The 22,068-nt window shown below is 41.6% G+C and overlaps 2 protein-coding genes across 2 annotated transcripts in view; both read left to right on the forward strand.

The window, feature by feature from the left end:
- The first annotated feature begins 8,270 nt into the window (after window positions 1-8,270).
- LOC136447165 (uncharacterized) lies at window positions 8,271-16,185 on the forward strand. The gene is made up of 12 exons (XM_066445862.1): window positions 8,271-8,298; window positions 8,903-9,061; window positions 9,517-9,765; window positions 10,223-10,666; window positions 11,175-11,304; window positions 11,679-11,763; window positions 12,294-12,440; window positions 13,075-13,312; window positions 13,762-13,944; window positions 14,752-14,961; window positions 15,461-15,542; window positions 16,026-16,185. Exons 1-12 carry the CDS (start codon window positions 8,271-8,273, stop codon window positions 16,183-16,185), a joined length of 2,115 nt encoding a protein of 704 aa, XP_066301959.1.
- Window positions 16,186-16,941: 756 nt separating this feature from the next.
- LOC136447424 (polycystin-1-like protein 2) overlaps window positions 16,942-22,068 on the forward strand; it is a 97,087-nt gene continuing 91,960 nt past the window's right edge. The window contains exons 1-9 of the mRNA XM_066446337.1: window positions 16,942-17,147; window positions 17,935-18,115; window positions 18,589-18,778; window positions 19,137-19,279; window positions 19,720-19,827; window positions 20,273-20,449; window positions 20,846-20,971; window positions 21,339-21,453; window positions 21,778-21,863. Of these exons, the coding sequence (XP_066302434.1) occupies window positions 16,981-17,147; window positions 17,935-18,115; window positions 18,589-18,778; window positions 19,137-19,279; window positions 19,720-19,827; window positions 20,273-20,449; window positions 20,846-20,971; window positions 21,339-21,453; window positions 21,778-21,863 (1,293 nt within the window). The 5' untranslated portion in view covers window positions 16,942-16,980. The remainder of the gene's footprint in view (window positions 17,148-17,934; window positions 18,116-18,588; window positions 18,779-19,136; window positions 19,280-19,719; window positions 19,828-20,272; window positions 20,450-20,845; window positions 20,972-21,338; window positions 21,454-21,777; window positions 21,864-22,068) is intronic.

Genomic DNA, 22,068 nt, shown 5'->3' on the forward strand with positions numbered 1-22,068 from the left:
CGGTAGGAGCCGTTTACCCACTCGGGCCGCGGGAAGCAGTCGGAGGCGTGCCCGTAGGCGACGCTGCTCCGCCCGGTGGTGGTGGCGTAGTGCGTGTTGGACACGTCAACGTGCACTCCACACGGGGAGAATTCGAGAGCTATCTATTCATCCAGCCGTGTAAAAAGATACATGTTAAAAGTACTGATACGTTTTCAGATATTTTTGTAGCATCGCAGGATATTTTGTCTCTTGCACTGGATTGTGATGATACACAAACACACACACACACACACGCACACACACGTGTGCGCACACATACATACAGACATACTGACACACATACATACTCACACACAAACATATAACGTTGGGTAACCTAAATTCGCGGGGTACTTAAATTCGGGATTTTTCGAAAACGGGGTATTTAGGGATATGTGCTAGATGCAACATAAGTAATACCGCTAGAAATGCAAACCTGCCAGACTTACGTATTCAGAACACTGTCTGAAAAGCTTCGATAAGCATGGATTATAAGGCGACGAGGTCAAAAACTCTCCGTCCCTTATTGGAACAGTCTGAGGACTTCGTGGGAGAATTAAACAACATGGTTGTCGGCTGGTTTATAAGAAAAATGTCACATCCGCTTCCTGCTCAACACAATTATTTACAAGACAACTTATTACAATCTCTTTTGCTAACCTGCAACTGGATTCTAAGTGTGATCAATCATCAAAACTCCTCTCTGTTGCTACAACCTACGGCACGTGTATTTTCCCGCCGCCATATTGTTAACCAGAATCCTGTTGTCAAGCAGACGACAAAGGTTTGTGAGGAACACTTTTTTGTCTAAATGCTGCGTGTGATAGTGGACTGAGGAAGATATTTTCCTCAAAGTTTGCTCCTAACACAACAAGGAACACATGGACATAGTAGTATTACCATTTCTACGGCATCCAGCTAACTTCCCATGAATAATGTAACGTTACACGTTGCCCGATGATGACGATGGGCCGACTTTGAGTGAAGTTCTACCGACTCAACACACGGGTTGTACCCGAACTGGCCTGATGTGTGCGGTACGGCCGTTTTTTCGTGTATTTTTTTTTACTTGGACACGTCTATATCCATAGCACTCTCCTCAAGCCAAGGATGGAACGAATAGCTGCTGTATAAAATGTGATTAGCGGTAAGATATTCAAGACGAATCTTCTCTCCCGAATTAATGTGCCCCCCTGTCCGACAGCACCGTAATTGTGCGTGCGGCGGACGGTAGTTTCAAGTTGAAATATTATGGTGTCAGCACGACTAGAGACAAAATCTACCATATATATGATTAGTGCAAAGATAGTACATGATACTGACAGAATAATAGAAAAAAAGGATGGTTTATTGTTCTGCTAGATTGATTTCAGTCAACCATTATCGGAAAAATCCCGAATTTATGTTACCCAACGTTATATAAAGCTTCATTTTTACTTTTTTCATACCAACATGTACCTTTTGCCTGTACTCTTTACCTGTAAAATGTAGATGCATGTAAAATGAAATGCCTTACCCTTATTTAGTAGACACAACACAGAAAACAGTAAACCAGTTCCTCACCTTTGAGAAATCGGTGAAACCTATGATGTCCCTAAGAGTTTCGTTGTAACCACTCTTAGCGAAGTTGTCGTTTTCAGGAGGCAGGTCCATAATCTCCTTGCCTGGATCTTTCGTCATGTCACAGTATACCCAGATGGGCTCCAGACACGAGCTGCTCGGGTACAGGGGGTAGTAGGCGGATGTCGTCTTCCCTGCGGCTTGTAGGTCTCCACAAGTTAGCGGCCGTACTGAAAATGGAGAGTGAACAACGCTAGCGGAAACTAAGACACATATTCGGCACCTGGCAACGCTGGCTGTGGTTGACTTCAAAGAACTCCACCTTATGTGAGTATGCCTAACGTTATGTTGTGTACCATTCAAAGCATTTGGCTACGAATGCTATTTCTGGTAGATTCTGCGGAAACAAATTAGAGAGATGAAAGTTTAAGCAACGCAATTGTTGCAGATATCAAAATACATATTGTTCCACTACCTCCATTGACAGTTGTAGATGACGCCAATATACGCCTTTCGTTAGTCACAAAGCAACATTTGATGTTGATAAAGAAACTTTGGCTGTCTACACTGAAGTAACCCCTCTTACTTCACATTATCGGTAAGTAAACCATCGCATTATGGGCTTAAGTTTATTTTTTTGCCACACGCATTTAGACTTTTCGCCATGATAGCCGCTCAAGGGTTTCAACAAATCTTGTTGTTCAAGAGGCAGAAAATATTACAGATATCTGCAGTAAAATGAGCGTTACAGTTGTTTGCGGGTAACCAGGGCTCATATTCTCACGTATGATTGATTTGGTTCATCTTCGTATTAACCTTTGATGTAACATTAACGACACAATGTCTGCTCCATTAGAATCCATCAATAATTTAACTAAACCCCAATGGGGACTGGTAAATACGTTATAATATCTTCTGAAACGTTTTGTCACCGAAATATCAGAACCTTTAGTCTTTGAACTGGGCATTTATTATTCATATGGAACAAAAAGGCCTTCGTACTCACCACTTACGTAAATCTACAAGGCATTTGTAACATGTAATGTAATTAGGAACTTTATATCGTTGCTATGAGCAACTGTAAATACTTTTCAACCTATTTAGAGTTGTCACTTAACTGTCACGTAATACTACGTTCGTGCATCCCGGCGTGGTCCAAACATTCAAAGTCTTGTTAAATCGGTGGTATTTCTAAAAAAAACGAATCTATTAACCAGTCGTTTTATCAAGCCTATGTCGACAACATTTCCAATTGAATAGTAAAAGTTAGTATTTTGCAAGAAGATGCCATTTTCTTTACGATTGGAGCCAGTTTTTTTTCACAAACGGGCTATTTGCTAGAGGGTGTCAAGACTATTGGAATCTTCCTCCAGAGACTTATAGAAAAATGTAGGCTTTGTTACACAATCGCTCTCATTCGGGAACTTATTGGGCCTCCACCTAAGGGTCTAAATCCTGGTAAATTCATTTTGGTTGGGGCTGCAACCGTCTTTCGGAAGGGACGTGAAATGGAGGTCCCGCGTTCGAGGAGGTGCCTCGAGCACGTGAAATGGGAGGTGGTAGCAATCCCTCTCTGTAAAAACATACTGTTACATGGGTCTGTTACATGAAATAATTCTGCCTGAAGAGATCATGTAACAGATCCTTGTAACAGTCCTCACAGCCGTGTCTATCGTACTTCAATCCAACTTATTAATCAAGCATCCATAGACATCAAAGCACAACACTTAATCTGCTACTGAAGCAGCGATGAAGCTTGTTATCCTATGTGCCACTAGACACTACTAGGTGAACAACAACAACGTACCTCGATAGTCTACACATTTGGAGCATGCGCAGTGCTGCTCCGTACTGCCGCACCAGCCGACCCAGGAGCAGCACGGACTGATGTGGTCCGGGTCGCACTCCGCCATGTTCCCGTCCGGCGCACGGAAACCCGAGCCGCAGCGGAGTTTGTCAACTTGCCACCGCTGAGCAACGCCTGTTGCACAATGGACAAATCACTCAACTAAATACCATACTATCAACTGCAGTAAACAAATAAATGATGCTATGTATGGGGAGGGGGTGACTCAGGCATTAGCCTTCAACCTCTACATGTAAAAAGAATCAAACGTACATATGGAGAAGAGTATATGTATGGGTGACCCAGTGTGCTTGGCTGAAACGGGAGCCGCAGCGAAGTTTATACGCTCCATCCTGTTGATAGATTTGATTACATACTAAGAGGTGACAATCCTTGCTGTGTACAGATACATACATACATAAAAGAATGTTTGGACATTAGAACAAGTCATGTACAAGTATACGATACGTTAAATTTCAATATGTTGCCCTATCCCATATGATTGTATGTAAACAAACTCATTCGTATGCATTTATTTGTTTGTTTGTATGTATGTATACGTATGTATAGATATAGTAGACCTTACGAAAGTCGCTGTACTTTTGTTGTGTCAATAAAGATTGTTGTATCTATTTGCCACCGTTAAGCAACACCTGTCGCGATGGACAAATCACTCAACTGAACATCGTGGCATCCATTTAAATCAAAGGACTTTACCAAATTTTCGACTGATCAGCTCCAGTCTTTGTCAAAATTTGGGTAAGTCCAATTTTCGTGTTGCCAATTACAGTTAAACTTTGATTCAAAATGACTTCTACCAACACAGATGAACTTTCAAGTGTTCATGGCACCAAATTTCAACAAATAGGACAATAGATTATATTCTTTCCCGTGAATGGGAGAGCTCCAGGCAGGCGTTAACCTCAAGCGTATGCTGAAACCCCTGCACGTAAAATTATCGAGAAGAATAGGGATGGGATGGCGTGTTTAGCTAAAAAAAAGAATCAAACTTACCAATACGTTGGAATTTATTTAAAAAACAAGCAACAAAACTTACCAACAGCAGCGATGATGAGGAGCGCAAGAAAGCTGAGTTTCATGTTGGCTCTGGCGATGTCTCTTCTGTGTCGATGGATATTCTTCAAATCTGCATCTGCTACTGCTACAAAGACGAATGTCGTTACAAGTCAATAGGCAAGACCACCCTACCTAGTACAGCAACTACCACAAAAGTTGAAAGAAATAATGTATTGTATAAATCATTCTATTAATCATGTGCAAGAGGAGGCAGGTAGTAAATTTGAAGTTATAGTTAAAGTAGACAAAGACGTGGAAAATCACATCTCTTTGCATAAAATCAAGCTACATTTCATCGAATAACTTGCCATGCACAGCACAGTGCATTGACCATTGTAGTGGATCTATCTACAAAATTTCAACAAAGTAATTATGGATAATAAAATGCCACACACCTCATGAACAATGTCTTAAACTCCGTGACATGGACACCTACTGAGACATCTTCAAGTGTCTATCTTCAATCGCAGCCTTATACACCACAAGACGTGTAGGCATCGCCTGGCCTTTAAGTATGGTATGAAGATGTGGACAAAGGGACTGTAAGTGACCATCATCGTCATGTCACCCATGGGAAACGCTATTCTTCTGTTGCTCGTGTGGTTACTGGTATCATAGCAACCAATGTTCCTCCTAATGGTGTCTCGAAAATCGTGTTAAGTGTTCGAGAGACGTTACTTCAATTATTAATCGCTATGTCCGAAGAGACTGATCCAATGCGGCCGTGTAGTTTATGAGCAGTACTTAGCGAGAATGTGCAACAATAGCAAAAATACACAATTTTGCAGTCCTGCACTTTAAAAAGTTAATGTTGCTGGTAACTAAGAATTATGGAGGACATGCATGGTCAAAGAGTTAACAATAACAGCAAAGCATAAAGGGCCCCTTGACCCTAAAAGGTAGGCTCAAAATAAAAATGAAAAGTAGGCTCAAAATTGTAGGGTGAAAAGGCTGCCTTTACTGATAAGTGAGAGGTTATGAAAGTGGAAGGTTACTCCCGTGACCGTCTCTCTGTTTGTGTTTCCGCGTAATTTTGTTCAGCATAACTCAAGAAGCAAGGGATGCATTGTAATGATTTTTGGTATGCTGGAAGGTATTGGAAAGACAAAGGACTAGGTCGATTTTTTTTACTTCGATTTTGGACAGACAAGGACGACGTGGCACTGCACTCAAGTTTTTCATAACATATTTCAACAGTGCCACGTACAGGGAACAATATACCCATCTCTACACCTGGGCGGTGTGAGGTGGGGTAAAGTGCATTTTTCAAGGGCACAACATCGGTGGCGTCAGGGGAGTCGAATCCGGGACCGTTGGGTTCTGGGCCGAACACCCTGCCGTTACGCCACATGACCCCACAAGGTCGATTTTGAGCCCCTTTGTGGCTTCCCTTGGTACTGCAGCGGAACTTCCTGTTTCTGTATCTTCTGTTCTGGGTATGCTATGAACTTATTCAGTTTATAACATATACTTCTGGGATTGGAGGAAAGGGTTGCGAAGGCACAACGTAGAGTAACGGTCAAATTTATGGTTTCGGGGCCCGGCCGGCGAACACCCTTTACGGGCACCGGTGTAAATATGACCGTAGCATTAGATAATGTTCTTGGTGTAATATAACCAGCTGCTACTACGCCGCGTGCCTGTGAAGCTAGTATGTTGAGGTTTCACAAGTACAAAACTTGTCATCTTAAACTGGATGTATGTGTCCGAGCTCTTACTCACTCTATTGACCGCAGGTATACTCTATTGACCGCAGGTATATACATTACAAGTGACAGCGAATTATTTCCAGTTGTGCATCAATGAATAGTGTGCGTCGGAGTCTACATTAGAGACGATGTGTAGGCTTTCTCAATTTTTCTAATTGAAGCTCCATTGTCTGCCTAGGTTTGGCGTATGGTAAGTGTATATAAAATACCACTTTGTTGATTGCTTCGCGATGGCGAGTTAGTTACACTGGTGAACAACAATACAAAACATACGTCATTATTTGGGAGGAGTGTGCGTATGGCCTTCTAGATAGGGAGCATGCGCAGTCTTGGCACCCTGACACATCATGTCGCAAAATGGCGTCAATCTTAACAGTTGTGTACTCCACCTAGCGATTACGTACCCTGGTAACCATACCATCGGGAGCTCCCTCTTATCTCTACGGTGCTGGAAGCGATGCCAGCCCGCCCAGCGGATTAGCGCGCACGGGGGTGGTTTTATGGGCTTGGTATTCTATACAATCATCTACCGATAGTTGGCAATAAATACGTCTTAACTAAATTTACTGGATAAAAACATCCTCTCAATCAACATGTACGACATTAACATTACACTGGTTTCTAGCTTCGTGCAACCAATTGACAGTAAAAATAGGAGACATTGGTAATTTTCATAAATGCGATTGTTGACTGACAGTTCCCTATCGTGTTCACTTCTGTAATTATGCATCTATTGTAGACATGTACATTAACTTTATTTCTTATTACTATTCATTTTCTTGGCAATTTTTTTTGAAGTGTTTATAACAAAGCATCTATCCACATGTGTCCTTCCCAACTGTTGTGACTCAGATGTTGCTATCATTTTTGCACGTTCGTTCATTGCAGCGATGTTAGCCCGAGTGAAATAAATCATATCTAGAACATGTCGATCTCAAATATCGCTGTTTCATGTCATCGACCTTTCCTCGCCAGTTGCATTACTCATATACTGATGCTATGAAATATGCATAGGTTTCATCGCCTTTTAATTACTGTTGGAAGGACGGACCACATTGTAAATTGTCACACTGTTTGTCTCACTACCATTTGCATGATTGCTTTTGCTATAAAGGATACGGTTTCCACCAGTGGCTACAATGCCTTCACCGAGGCATTCATAATAGTGAATAGGCTTGCTTTGTCCTTCTGAATAGCCATTTGCAGGAAGGAGCTGCTGTAAGTGTCTGAATGATTTTGTGCTGGATCTTGGTCTGTAAGTTAAGCATACTTATCTGCAGGATTGTGTATTATATTGTCAAGACATGTTCTGTTATATACTTCAAGCCCTACGTCTATTGAAAGTGTATTTGACATTCTTAAAAGTGTATTCACATTCTTAAAGTAAATATCCAGCCGTTCAGATTAATTTGAATATTACAGTGGTGATTGTCTGATGTAGATTCTAAAGAACTATTTGAATATTCTATAGACGCTACTGCTTTTACACGTTATGTTCATAATATTGATGGATATAGTGAGTAGACTATAGTAATTTATACACAATTTAGATGGAGATTGTGGTGTACATTCTGTTTTGAGTTAAGGTAGCATTGACGATAGAAATACTGTAATGTTTAGTTGTCTATACCAGCCAAATAAGTGCTCTGTTATCATCTATTTCCAATGTAGTAGACCTACAGCAACTTAAACATTCGAGGGTCCATGTCACTTTCACATTTACAAAATTGTAACATCTTCGATATAGTCCACATTTTCATTCACTATACATGTAGATTAACATAATTGATAGATGACCAGCTTGTCTGGTTTACATTGACTTTTCTTTTATCTATTTTGTGTTTATGTATGTTGTGTTTTACTCCTGATATTTGTATGATATATGTGAATGAACTGAATGAATAATGTTTAGTTGTAAGTACCGACGAGGTCACAGAGACATTACACACTCTAGAATGATTTTCTCTCTTCTATTCTTCAAGGACACGAGTGCATACTGAATTTGACGACAGAGACGTTAGCTTACTTATATTATAAGCTGGTCTATTTTGACCAAAATGAACAGGCTGTTACTAGGACTAACAGGTAAGAATGTGCCAGTTTTCTTTGCTGTATCCTGTATTACACATTCTCTTGCTTTTGAGGGCTTGTTGGACCTCCTCCCCGAGAGATTTTATCTATGAGTCATGGAAAGTTATAGGAGGGCCTAACGTCCAAAATAAGTTTTCTATAACAGGCGATATAACGCCAGAATGACACCATAAATCCAGAAAAATTAAATCATTTGAAAACAATGAATAAATATTTGTGGGTATGACATACCGAAAGGTAATGAATATACAGGTTGCAATTAGATCCCTCCAGGCACAAATCCAATTCTTCAGAATTCTTCAGAAATCTTCAGTATTCTTCAGTATTCTTCAGAATTTTTGAGAATTCTTCAGAATTTTTGAGAATTCTTCAGAATGGAACCTGAGCCAGAACTCTGTCAGGCAGAATTTCAACAAACTGTATATCATAAAGAAAAAAATGCTAGTTCTTTATTGCTTTATTGTTTTAGTAATTAGGATGCTAAGTTTTATTCTATATATATACTGCTATTTTGTACTATGTTTAAGAGTTGTCATACATGGCACCGTGTACGATTGTCGTGCGATAAAGTTCTTCTTCTTCATGATGTTTTCTGCAGCGTTGTTGGTGGCTGCGGCCTTCCTGAGAATGGCCCAGTCGAACCCGTGCCGCAGTGTTCCCGCTAGCACCCTGACGTGCGAGGACGGCACCAGGTCCAACGGTGACACCTGCACCCTGTGCACAAGAACCGGAGGGGAGGACCCGGGAATGTGTTGGGGTAAGGCGTGCTTCTTATTTTGATGGATGCCCTTCTTCATTAAAGAAAATTGAAGTTAATAAACCATGGTAGGGAGTGGTTCGGGGGCTAGGTCGGCTGGTGTTCGGCGCTGTTGGCTGGTGTTCGACTGCGCCAGCAGAATGTTTTGAAATTTTCAGTGGGCGGAAGGCCTGGAAAGGGTTGGCTGGTGGTTGGGAGTAAGTCAGTAGTGATCAGGGTGTGTTTGGGAGTCAAACTTGAATCTTAATCTAAAACTGGCCACACTGCTCCCGACCTACCGCCAACCTTAGATGACTGGTGGTCGGGGGCCGCGTCCGGCTTTGTGTCACCGGAGCATTCAGCGTCCTTACCCTACGTTGTGACTTCGTAACCTTTCCCCCATCCCAACATGGTTATGCACCGCTTGAAATACAAGATAGCGTTGGTTGATCTCTTTTTACATTTGGTCAAGCTAGAAGTGCCAGCAGATTGCCAGGCGGGAGACGGGGCATCCTACCGAGGAGCAGTCAGTGTGACCATGACGGGCAAGACGTGTCAACGCTGGGACAGCCAAACGCCACATGCACACTTCAACACACCTGCTAACTACCCATCATCCGGACTGGAGCAGAACTACTGCCGGAATCCTGACGGCGCCACCGGGGTTTGGTGCTACACCACGGATCCCAGCACGACTTATGAGTATTGTGACATACGAGTCTGCGGTAAGGTCTGATTCTGTACTATCAGATAAGAGCTGATGGTTGTAACTTCTCTGTTAAACTGTTTTAACTTCTGTCTCCTCTCATCAATATCTACTACTACATCTGCATACACATCATTCTTGAATTTCAAGTGGGACATAACTATGGCATTCCATAAATTGCATCAATTGTATTCATTCTAGCAACGTTTCATCATGGGGCAAAAAGAGCTGTTTTGAAAGCTAGAACCCTTCCCTTGACATTGTTATCCGAGCAGATAGGGCACTGCATCCGTTTGGTATTCTGGTGTATTCTTCGAGCTACTGCCTAGGATCCGGGATTCGTTCGTATTTGTTCAGAATCTTCGGTATCCGTTAAGATGTACATTTGACGGATACCGCGGGATCCGTGGCCAGTTTTCCCATTGCTAGTTATTGGTTTTTGTTTCTCACTGTTCACTGATGATATCCCGACACAGATGATGCTGAGACAGTCCGCTGGCTCGACATCCCGGCCAGCTATCTAGTGGATTGGTGGGAACAAACTGGTTCCGTCACTTCCGCAGAAGGAGCCATTGACTGCGACTTCGGCACCTGGTGGCAAAGTCCTGTGACGTTACTCCCACCCAACAAAAGGCACTGGTTGATCCTCGATCTGCAGACGATCCACAACATATACGAAATCAGCATCGAAAATCACAATTGGGACATTGCGGATGTCGGCAGCTTCATCCTTGAGGCCTCCATGGTTGACCCGTACGAGTGGCAACACGTCGAGAGCTCCGATTCGGTTCAGATTTTGACAATTGCCACACAATACTTCGGTGGATTCCGAGGAACGGGACGGTATTGGAAGATCACGATGTGGACTACCACTGGATACAACATTTGGGTCCACGATGTTTGCTTCTACGGCCACGCAGGTTTGTACGGTGATGTTTTTTATTCATGGTACCGAAGCAGTTCTAATGCGCTTTCAAACATGAAATTGGGGCTACATATTTAGCAAGCGGATAAAAGAACAATCGAAGGAAATGCATTATTCTGGTTAAAGCTTTAATACGGTAAAGAATAACATGGTATAATAAAGAATAGAATTTAAGCGTCGTTCTAAACAAAAGTTCTGAGGTGCTCTTATGAAATCCAAATGTGATATGAAATGAAGATAGAAATAAAACATGAAAAACATAAGTCGCCAGAAAAATAGCTAATTTTGTGTTCCAATTTGTGCACTGAAAAGTCCAGATCTTCGACACACTCTAAGGGCTGGGGATCACCAGAACTAACCGAAGGGTCTACGCCGAGAGTAGACAAACCAGGCGAGACCTAGCTATGCATGTCTGTAGCCGCCATGCATCAGACCCTGATGCTCGCAAATGATTGATTGATTGATTGGTTGGTTGATTAATTGAATGTGTACACTCGCTGCAGTTTCCGCCAAGCCCTGCCCACAACTGTACGTGGACTGTGACTTCAGCGGAAGCCCACAGACGGTAGCAGACGAGACATCGACGGGACAACCCTGCCACGTGGCCGTGGACATTCATGAGGGAGTTCGCAGGTAACGGATTTGTGCCATAAAGTGACATGACATAACATGACATGACATGACATGACATGACATGACATGACATGACATATTATAACATAGCACAGCACAGCACAGCATAACATAGCTTAAAACATAATTCATTATATTACATACAACATAATTTATAAAATAGGATAACATAACATAGTCAATGCTATTACATAAACATAACAAGTCGTTTTTATCCAGCTTAAAAAAAGTAATACATGTAACTACAAGCTTTTATAAGAAAATCTTTCAATCTGAAGAGTAAGCTTTAGAAGGTTACAGTGTATACATACTATGTATCACATACAATTGTTGAGCAATGAATTTATCATATAATCATGATACTGTCCCTGTAGTAAGGACAACCCTCTTCAAGTGCCGCGTAGTGGTGAGTTGACACTTCATGGTCTGGTGTCATTCAACTGTGAATGGGCTTATCAGGTGGGTGTGAGGTTATAGAATACTTCTTTTTCTAAATGCTCCTTAGAATAGCTTTAGTTTTCCTTAGAATCTGTAGTATTGAAGATGTAGTTTACGGTGAAATGTTATGTTGCAAGTTCATGTGGGTGTGGGATTATACGAGGCTACCTATTCTTTTAGTATCCCTTAGAATCTGTAGTATTGAAGACGAAGTTTACCGTGGAAGGTTATTTGGCAATTTCATGCTGGAAGGCCAATTGCAAGTGCATGGTAGAAACATAGGAGACATAAATATGACAATATGGGCGGTTGATTTTACTTTATCGTAACAAAAACGATGAAAGAACCGCATTGTTCTAAATGTCAGCATGACCTAGCACAATTTTCCAACATCCAAACAAAAAGCTACGAACGAACAAAAGGCCACTTTTCTCTGAAAATCACAGAACCCAAAGATTAAAGAAAACGTGGGACACACAAAAACTTGAGTCCGCCCAAGTAATAAGCGATGTTGTGCAGAATCTTAAAATACGAGTATGTTTTAAAAACAGACATCGGCATTATGGACTATGCCTGTGAACGATACGTTTACGGATGTACTGATTGATTTGCTGCAAGACAAAGAAGACGTACAACCCGACCGTCTTCACCTCTACCTGCCTCCGAAAACCATGCCCCTGGGGGTCTTCCGGCTTCAGGTATGTCAACTGAAGTACATTCTTGACATATCTATTTCATGTGCGATTTGTTGGAAAGATGGGGGTTTCGGGGGACACTCAGAATGGAACTTGTTGTCATCAAATATGGTATAAAACATACCTACAATTTGTATGTCGATAACACAGTACAGCCTATTAAAAAGACAATGGTGTTTCAATTTTCAACCTGTACGTATTCATCTGGAAATGCAAAGTGAAGTAATAACGGAATTCTGTTTGGGAATGATTAAAGATGACAAAAAGTAGTTTTAGCCACGCAACCGCATGGCTTTGCGACGTGCCACCCTGCGTTCCATCCTTCCTTCCTTCCTTCTTTCCTTCTTTCCTTCCTTCTTTCCTTCCTTCCTTCCGTCCTTCCTCCCTCCCTTCCTTCCTGCCTTCCTTCCTTCCTTCCAAATCGTCTGGATGGAACAAACTAGCTTCTGCCGCCATTTCATCATTTCTATTATCTAATTGTTGCGTGGCCAGCTTTTTGAGAAGCATGTTCTTTTCATCCCTCACAGCTCCAGATGATCTGAGTATATTTGTGAAACTGTAGGGACGTTGTTGTGCAATGTGCGGATGTATTTTTGAATAAAGACGTCTGAGTTTTTTTCCGCCACAAAAAAAAAAGCTCCAGGTGATTATGAGGGCCACGGAGAACTCACACGTGAGCGTGGGGGTCGCTCAGACGTACGTGGGGTTCGGGCCGCTGCCCATCGCCCCGACGCTCGGTAACGCCGCCAGGACTGTCGACGGAGGCGATTTCTGGATAAATGCAGACGAGTCGTTTGACCCTGATGACGTCATACCCAGCAGCGACTTCAGCTACAACTGGACGTGCGAGGTTGTGTACCTTCCAGACCCAACACGTGAGACTTCTTCAATACTGCTCATTTAAGATCCCATTGCAAAACCTTATGTGACAAAATTGGTTGGTAACGGATTCTTTGGTTTCTGCAAGGAGGTTATATAGTCCATATAACCACCTTGGCTTCTGTGATGGGGATATACATCATTCTGTAACTTCTACAAATCGATTACAATTACAACGGCAATAATCTTTCTTGCATTTTCATACCCAAGAATACATTGAGTTAGATAAATAAAAAAAAAGAAGTGTAGAGAGTTTATGCTATAATCCATCTATATCCACAGTCTCTTTCCCTTCCCTAAAAATTGTGCAGGCAAATTTACAAAGGTTTTCCATCACATTGTAGTTTTTACTATGACATACATGTAATATACGTTCACATTTCGTCATTCCTTATTGTTGCACACGCCTTATCATGATATAGCTTGATTCTTAAACATTCTACAGCTTTGGAGTGCATCGACGTCCTCGATGACATCCTGATCTACGGTGGATCCCGTTACAAGGTCTACACCACCTCCAAATCAGCTGCCGATGCGTCCACCGAGTGCAAGAAGGAAGCCGGCCACCTGGCGTCTCCAAATGATGCAGACGAGTGGGCAGCAATTCTGCGTCTCAACGACTGCGTTGGTAAGGCCCCTATTCCACTAGACGGTGATCGCCCTGCGCTCTCGCTGCGACCTGATTGGATGTGTCTAATCCTTGATTTCTTATTTGGATTATCATGCAAAGTGTTAAAGTATGCATGAACAGACAACAAAACACACAAAGCGTAAAAGGTTTTTTTTTAAATCTATGAAATTAGTTGAGAGCTCCGTTTAATTTTAGGTCACAGAGAGCACGCGGCGAGAGCGCCGTCCTAGTGGATTGGGGGTGTAAGAGATATATGCCTTGCTGGTTGCGTTGTAGAAAAAATATCAGCACAGTGCTAATGAAGTTCATGTTTAGGCTAGCATACACGAGATGGAGAGGTCACGGGTTCGATTCCTGGCATCCGTGGCTAGATGACGTGTCTTTGGGAAAGACTTTCCTTACTCAACCCGGTGTCTGACTTCGGTTGGGGAAGTAAATGGCGGTTGAAAGAGAGTGATGGGCTCCGCATTCTGATAGCGAAACACAATAGAATAGCAACCCACAGTCTCCACGGCATCAAAAAGGCAATGGGACCTCAAACATTTCCATTTTCAGTACATGCTAAAAGGCAATGCGCAAGTGTGCAAACGAATTTTGTCGTCTGCTACATTTGCCGCAGTACCATATCCCACACACAAGCGCTTAAGCAGAGGTGTTCGGTCGGGGGGCTAGAAGTGGCCGCAATAGGAGGGAGTTAGAAATTGCGGCCACTTATAGCCCCCCTCCCTCCCCCCCATCGAAACCTCTGCTTGGAGAATATCATATAGTTGCACCGGTTTCATAGTGGACTCTTTATGTATCTAGGAGGACAAACTCGGACAATTGGAGTCATGGATGAAGACGGTGACGGGCAGTGGTCTCTATCGGACGGCACCGATGTCACGTGGTCTGCTTGGGCACCTGGGTACCCATCAGCCCCGGCGGCTGGCGCCTGCGCACAAGTAACATCTGATGGCTGGTCTGACGATATAAGCTGCGTATCGCAGAATGAGTTCATCTGTGAGCTGTCCATAAGTAAGCCAAACTTCAAAACAATTTTTGCCATGATAAATTCTGATGTACTCCAGCTGCTGATAAAGAAACTCACACAGGGAAATCAGCAGCAGCTGCTTTGCCTGGTCAGCTTGGGGAGATAAAACATTGTCATGTATGTAAGTCCGGTAAAATGCTGCCGCATACCAAGACAGAGATATTCAATATGATATTATCCTGCCCTGTTCATATATCTACCTATGTAGGCTACTTTATATACAACTCTATGAAAAACAAGACAATGTTTTACATTCCTGACACAGAATACTATCATCGTTACCATTACGTTATATATTTTTTAGAGCATTGGAATGCACATTATTAGATCGATTATCTCCACTGTTATTCATGTTGTAGAGTAGTTCTTTGAAATTGTTAGATACTAGAAATAGCCAATTGTTACGTATCTACAACAGCCATACATTGTACCCGTTACAATTGTCGCGCAATAAAGTTCTTCTTCTTCTTCTATCTTTTGAAGGTGATGACTGTCGAGTGGAGGGACAGCTACGGGACTACGTCGGACAAGTAAACACTACCTTAGAGGGACGGGACTGCCAAGCGTATGTATTTGTATTCAAATATCATATTTCAGATTTACAATCTCATAAATCCGTGAATAATTTCATCAGGTTGGCGAATGAATGAACAGCAAGGCTCTTTTATTCACAACCAAGCTTAACAGTATCTATTAATGTAACAATACTTTACATTTGGAACCGCATCATCTCACCATTGTTGCTTAACAGTATCTTTTAATGTAACAATACTTTACGTTTGAGACTGCATTGTTAGCAGTAACACCTAGCTTCAGTGCACTGTGAACTAGTCAGTATTGCCCTGATGAAGGTCGACAGACAGTCGTCGAAACGTCGGCTCTGGTAAAATACTTGGTTGTGAATAATAGATCCTTGCTATTCAATCTCATAAACTAGGAAAATCCGTTCCTTAAGAATAAAAGTATCATCGTAACTAATAGTGATTTAACATATATTGCAATTGATAACGGTTTTAATGTTACACTCATCTTTTATTTCCTTCGGCAGGTGGGATACTAATTCCCCTCATAACGTGGTCTTTAGACCAACAGATGCCGACCCTGGAAACAAGTGCAGAGACCCAGCAGGGGATGGCTATCTCTGGTGCTACACTGCGGACCCGGCTAAGAGATGGGAACAATGCCCTGTGCCCAGTTGTGGTACATGAAGACCTTTGTTATCTATTCTAGTAACAATACTATTCTAGTATACTAGCCAAAGTTACAGATAATTTTGCTACATGGCTTATAACGACACTTATCACGGCCCTTTTTTATGTTAGTTCTCACTTGAGGTAACCAGGCTTTCTCACTCATGAAAACACCTGTTATCTATTCTAGTATTCAAAACTTGCCAAATTTAAAGATAGTTTTGCTGCATGGCTTATAACGTCCTTTTTAATGTTAAGTCTAACTCAAATTAACCAGACTTTCTCACTGAAGCTAAAGCACTATACTGCGCCAAATTGCGCTAGACAATTGCGCTAACTTAGCGAACTTTCGCTTATTTTCCCTTGCGGTCACACTGACGTGTGCAAGCAAAATGATCGCGCCCGGAATGTCAAATCTCATTTCTCCCCAAATCAGGTAGAAGATACCTTTGTTGGAAATTACCGTGTTGCCATTGACTAAGAAAACCACTGTACAATGATTTTGATTCATCAAAAAAAGATTTAAAGTGATTGCATCATTTTGCCAAGTACGACTTTTATTTTGAAAAATCTAGGCGACAAGTCAGCGCCACTTTGCGAATGCATTTCGCAATTTGGTGCAGTCCAGTGACAATTCCAGTTTACACACACCTGTGTGTGCGTGGGTAAAATTGTTGTATCTTCACAATACATTATTTTGCACAGCCCAACGTATTCCAAGTACAGACCGTAACAGGCACTTCCTTGTATTCCTTTTCCCCCGTAGCACACAACGTTGGACTGGTGGCCTGTGGCGTCATCCTTGGTAATCAAATGTCTGACGCTGATCCAGACGGAGGACAGTTACACTTCGAGGCCAATTCTGCGCGCCAGATGGGGGCCATCGTCAGAATTAGTGTGGAGATAGTAGCCGAAGGGCGCCCTCCCCCTGCCTACAGCTTTGTCAACATTCACACAGAGGACTTAGCTCTCAGTCTGAAGTATGTTATCTTTTGTATACCTTTCCTGTGGTGTTTCTGATTATGATGTAAATTTTGCAAACAAATTCTAGCGTCTTTCCTTCTGACTTCCAAGGGTGTCATCATAAAGTGTTACAACGAACAGCATGTTGATATATTTCAGTTTCAAGAAGACATACTAATAGGCGCTTTTACCTTTGTGCAAATTTCAACTCATTCGATGAAAAAAAAACGAGCTTGTTATAAAGTCACTTGCATTATTTTGTGACTCACTCTCGTAAGCCGAAAAGTCCATACCGATAAAATGGTGGCGTATTACAAAAAGACTAAAACTAAAAAAAATACTTTCCAAGGAAAATGCTTCTCCATGTGATACATGCTTTTTTTCCAATGGTTCAAAAGGAAAGCTGAGAATGTTTTACATCCCAGTGCTAGCTAATATCCCAAACTTCGCCTGTCTATGTTACCTAGAACCATGTCTAGTTTCCTTTCTTCAATGACGTTGTTTTTGCAAAGGACAACGTCACACACTTCAGCTGCAGAACTTCTAGATTTAAGAACACCACCTTACCTTTAAGCGTAGAGTTATTGAATGAATTGTGGTTCTTGACTCAAGTGTACAGTATTTGAATGCAGTGTTGAGTTATTGTAAAAATTGTACGAGCTATTGAATGAATTGAATGAAGAAATGTTTGTCTCATATCCCAATTCAGCCAGGAAAGGCTGCAATGGTATGTGTATGCACTTGACCTGTTGTTGCAAATAAACTAGTCATTATCATTATTATCATAACAATCGCATATCACAGATGCAGCACAAATTGTAATCCGGATAGCCACGTGATTGCCGAGGAGCTCCGTCTCTACACAGATGACCTGCTGGCCGATTACTGGACTCTTGTAGAATCTCCACCCGAGTTCCTGGACACGTATCTAGACGCTTCTGTGCTTTCTAGCACGGAAATTATTGTGCGTCCAGACTTCTTCTGGGTATGTTCGTATTAAAAAAAACCCATTTATTTAGAATTTACAACGACAATGAAATTTACAGATACATGCATGTGAACATAAAAGCAACCCAAAAACCAATGAAATAATTTGCAACTTTTCCCAGTCAACTATAACATAGTGTCCCTCACTTAACTAAATGTTTCTCAATTTTTCCAGAATTTTTCTGCAATGATGTATTCTATTCTTTGGTAATATCTAACAGAACAGATTTGATATGTCTATTTCTAAATATATGTATTTTTGCAATCAACAACAGTGTATTGAGTATGATAGGACAATCAACAGCATTGCCTAATATTAAAAGTCTATGTGTAAGTATAATTGCAGTATTGATATGATTCTGTACCCAGTTTTCCGTTAATTAATTAAGCGTAGTGAAAAGCTACATTTGTGTCTGTTAAAGAAAGTTCAACCTGATGTGCTTATTAGCTGAAACTTTTTATTTCACTCAGGCGGCAGGCTACTACACGATCCGACTTGAAGACAATGCCTATTACGCCGACTCTCCGAGAATCTCGGAATGGAGGTTCCGAGTGCCAGTGAACCCCTGGCGGAGTTCCGGGGACCCGGCTACCTATCCCTGCAGGCTCATTCCTCCAGTCGGGGTATCCCTGGTCGACCTGTTCTGCATCACTTGCGATGGTAAAAAAACCTTTGATTTGATTTAAAAAAATGAAGTATAGTAGGAGAGGGATCGAATGTTACGGGTTCAAGTACTGGCTACGGCAGTGAAGTAAGAAGGTGCACGACGTGTAAGACCCAGAAGTTGTGAATTAACAACCCTTTGTTTTCCCCCATGGCCCGGAAATAGTTATGTTACCTTTTCAACTTTGCCATATGTTATGGTCAAGAGAATAGGCAACGGAAATAAAAGATGATGTGTCTCGCTTCCCGTATGATTCATCAGGAGATATCTGTTAAAAAGATTAACTTGATTTCTGACGATTCAAGTGCAAAGTTCCTCCAGGTTATTTTTTTCTTCCATTTTTTTAATTTCCAGACTACGTCGATGAGTATGGACCGGTCCAAATGGAAGTTAAGTACGAGTTTATTCCAGCAGGAGTCGACACACCAACAGCCGTGTTCCCCGGAGACGATCCCCCGATAGTTATAGACTTTATCATGACCTTGTATACCGGATGGGTGAGTAAGTTAGTGGATAGATCCGTGAAAGCGCAAGGCCAGTTCATTCCATCCGTGAAAACGGATGTTTTGTAGTCAGTTGGTGGCCTAGGTCTTCGTTTGTGACAGTGGTGTAATGATAGTTCCAGCTCTGCCGTTTGAATGCTAGACACGTAGATAGGTCAAAGTCGCCAGAAAGGTCCCAGAAAGGTTGCAGGCTTTGGCCCGAGTCCATCACTGTTTTGTCCATTCAAGTGCAATGAAGACAACTTGTTAGTATATTAAAGACTTAAAAGTAAATTGTAATACAAAGGCTTTAGGATACATTTGCACCAGTGAAATCCGATGCTATGATTACGTGGCTTTGATTACATCTACTAACCTTGAACATTTCTAGCTTTAATCATCCAATATCACGTGATTATAAATACAATCGTTCTGCTCCTTTTTCATCTTGCTAGGTCGGATACACGTCGTTGGTGGACATAGCACCGGGGACTGTCATCATTATCCTGCGGGCGTTCAGCATTGATGGCCGGTATACAGAAGTTACGCTGCCGCCAATCGAGGTGAGAGTAACCATTTCCAACTCTTATCGTTTACGTTGTTGTTACCTCCGCGAAAGATTTGTTTGTGCGTCTTCCTATCTGTCTCTCAGTATGCTTGTATTTCTTCACACTTTGGTCAGCAAAGCAAAGGACGGTATGGATTAGTTATAATGATATCTGGTATATAGATAGGTCTTGAAAAGGACTGAGCTCAATATGCAATGTGAATGTTGGACCTCTTAACCGCCGTTTTTTTTCTGCATCTCATGTTTTGGATACACTATGATCATGACGTTTTGGCAGCATTGATGATGGTTAAGGCCTTCAAGAAGCTTGTTTCAGAACTGTTGCTGCATTGTGCTGTATAAATCAAATATGAAATGGACAACAAGGCAAAATCTTGAATAAATTTGAGGACATAGAAAGGGCATTCAGGAAGATGAGAAAATTAATTTTTGTTTTCCAGATATCTGCTCCTTCCTTGGATCAACTGACAGGTTATCTGGCAGGACTGTATGATAACGGGGAGGGCACATTCTACTCCCTGCTCGCGATGGGGGCAGCTGAGGACGCGTTCCTGTCCGCTGTCACCGCTGCAGGAGCACTCGGCTCCATAGCTGCCGGTGGAGGAGACGTCGAACAGGTTTGGAAACGCCAAATATAATAAATGCATTTAAAAAGAACTGACAAATGTGTTACAGTCGTGATACATCTTTTACATGCTGTAGTGACCAACTGCAAGCCCTGCCGCAGCTGTATCTTTTTTGTGGTCCTATATATGTAGTACATCAATACACACAACAGACAGAAACTACAGTTTGCAACTTTACTATGGTCAGGATACAGACATGAAAGAAAATTATGTTATTAAGTTCATTTAGTAACTGTCGTGTCGTGAAGCATTTCATAGTATATCCAATAAGCAAATATTGGTCATGTCATGAATTTGATATCTAATTCGAAAAAAAATATACCTGTTTGATCAGAACTAGATCAATGTGTTGATTCTACCGTTGAGCTATGTCATATATGTTTTCAGGCTGTAGCCGAGACAATTGCGTCTATGTCACAAGTACCCATACAAGACTACGAGAGCGTGAACGGAGTGGCGTCTGTGCTGCTTCTGGTTACAGCATTCCCAGATCAACTGTCCCCCGAATCCATGGTTATTCTTACTTTATTTCTTACTTTATTCTAGAGGTTCATAGATGTACCTTAAAATTTCTTTGCTTTCATCGTTAAATTTGTGACAGCCTTTTTCCGTTTACTGTGTGCAGAACTTTTAGTTAAATGTCTCAAAGCATTTATTTTCTGCAACGTCGTCCGCATGATGTCTTGACATAGACAAATTGAAGATGTGTTATGTACGACAACTAATAAATAACAATGATGTCACGTTTCTTATGACTTAGCCCGGTCTGGGGTGTCTAAGAAGCGCTTAAATCAAAATTGATGACCACAGAGTATACATGCATCCTACCTATTCTCTGAGACATATTCCAGAAAATATTTCCATTCATTCTTTTTTGAAGGTCCTTGCCTCATCTCTTCTCAAGTCATCATTTGAGAAGCTCAGGGAGCTGTCCGGAAACAGCACCATACTTCCTGTTGCTGACGTCATCCGAGCTGCTGCCTCTATGTTTTCAGGTGAACTAAATGGGTGAATGAATGATTAAACAAATAAATGAATCAATGAATGGGTGAATTACTGGATAGATGAATGAATGACTGAATGAATGAATGAATGAATGAAGAAAGGAAGGAATATATGCGGAATAACTGGATGGATGGATGGGGAACAAGTGAAGAAAGAAAGAAAGTAAGGAATGTGCAAGGGAATGAATGAATGAAAGATCGAATGAATGATCGAATGAATGGATGGATAGGTAGAATAATTAGTCACATAAATAATGTCCAAGTATTAATTTTCCAAGTATGACACTCAATTGTTTTCTTTTTCGCTGTTCCCAGCGGTGGGCAATGTGTTCATGGCTTCCCAGACCATGGCTTTATCGGAGCGAGAGGCAGGAATCACTTTCTCTGATGTTTTAGAGGCGGTACGTGTTTGAAACTCAACTAACCTTGTAAACCTTTCACCTCTTTTCTCTTAACATAAGTCTGATCCTTCAAAATGTGCCGCAAGAAGAAAAGATGGGACATTACTGCCATCTTTTGCTTGTTATAAGGAAATGGCTTCTTCATAATGCACAGAAGAGCTAGTCGCATTGTTAGTTTTACATGCTGATATATACAGAGGCAACA

This window comes from Branchiostoma lanceolatum, chromosome 13 (assembly GCF_035083965.1).
Source record: "Branchiostoma lanceolatum isolate klBraLanc5 chromosome 13, klBraLanc5.hap2, whole genome shotgun sequence".
Classification (NCBI taxonomy): Eukaryota; Metazoa; Chordata; class Leptocardii; order Amphioxiformes; family Branchiostomatidae; genus Branchiostoma; species Branchiostoma lanceolatum.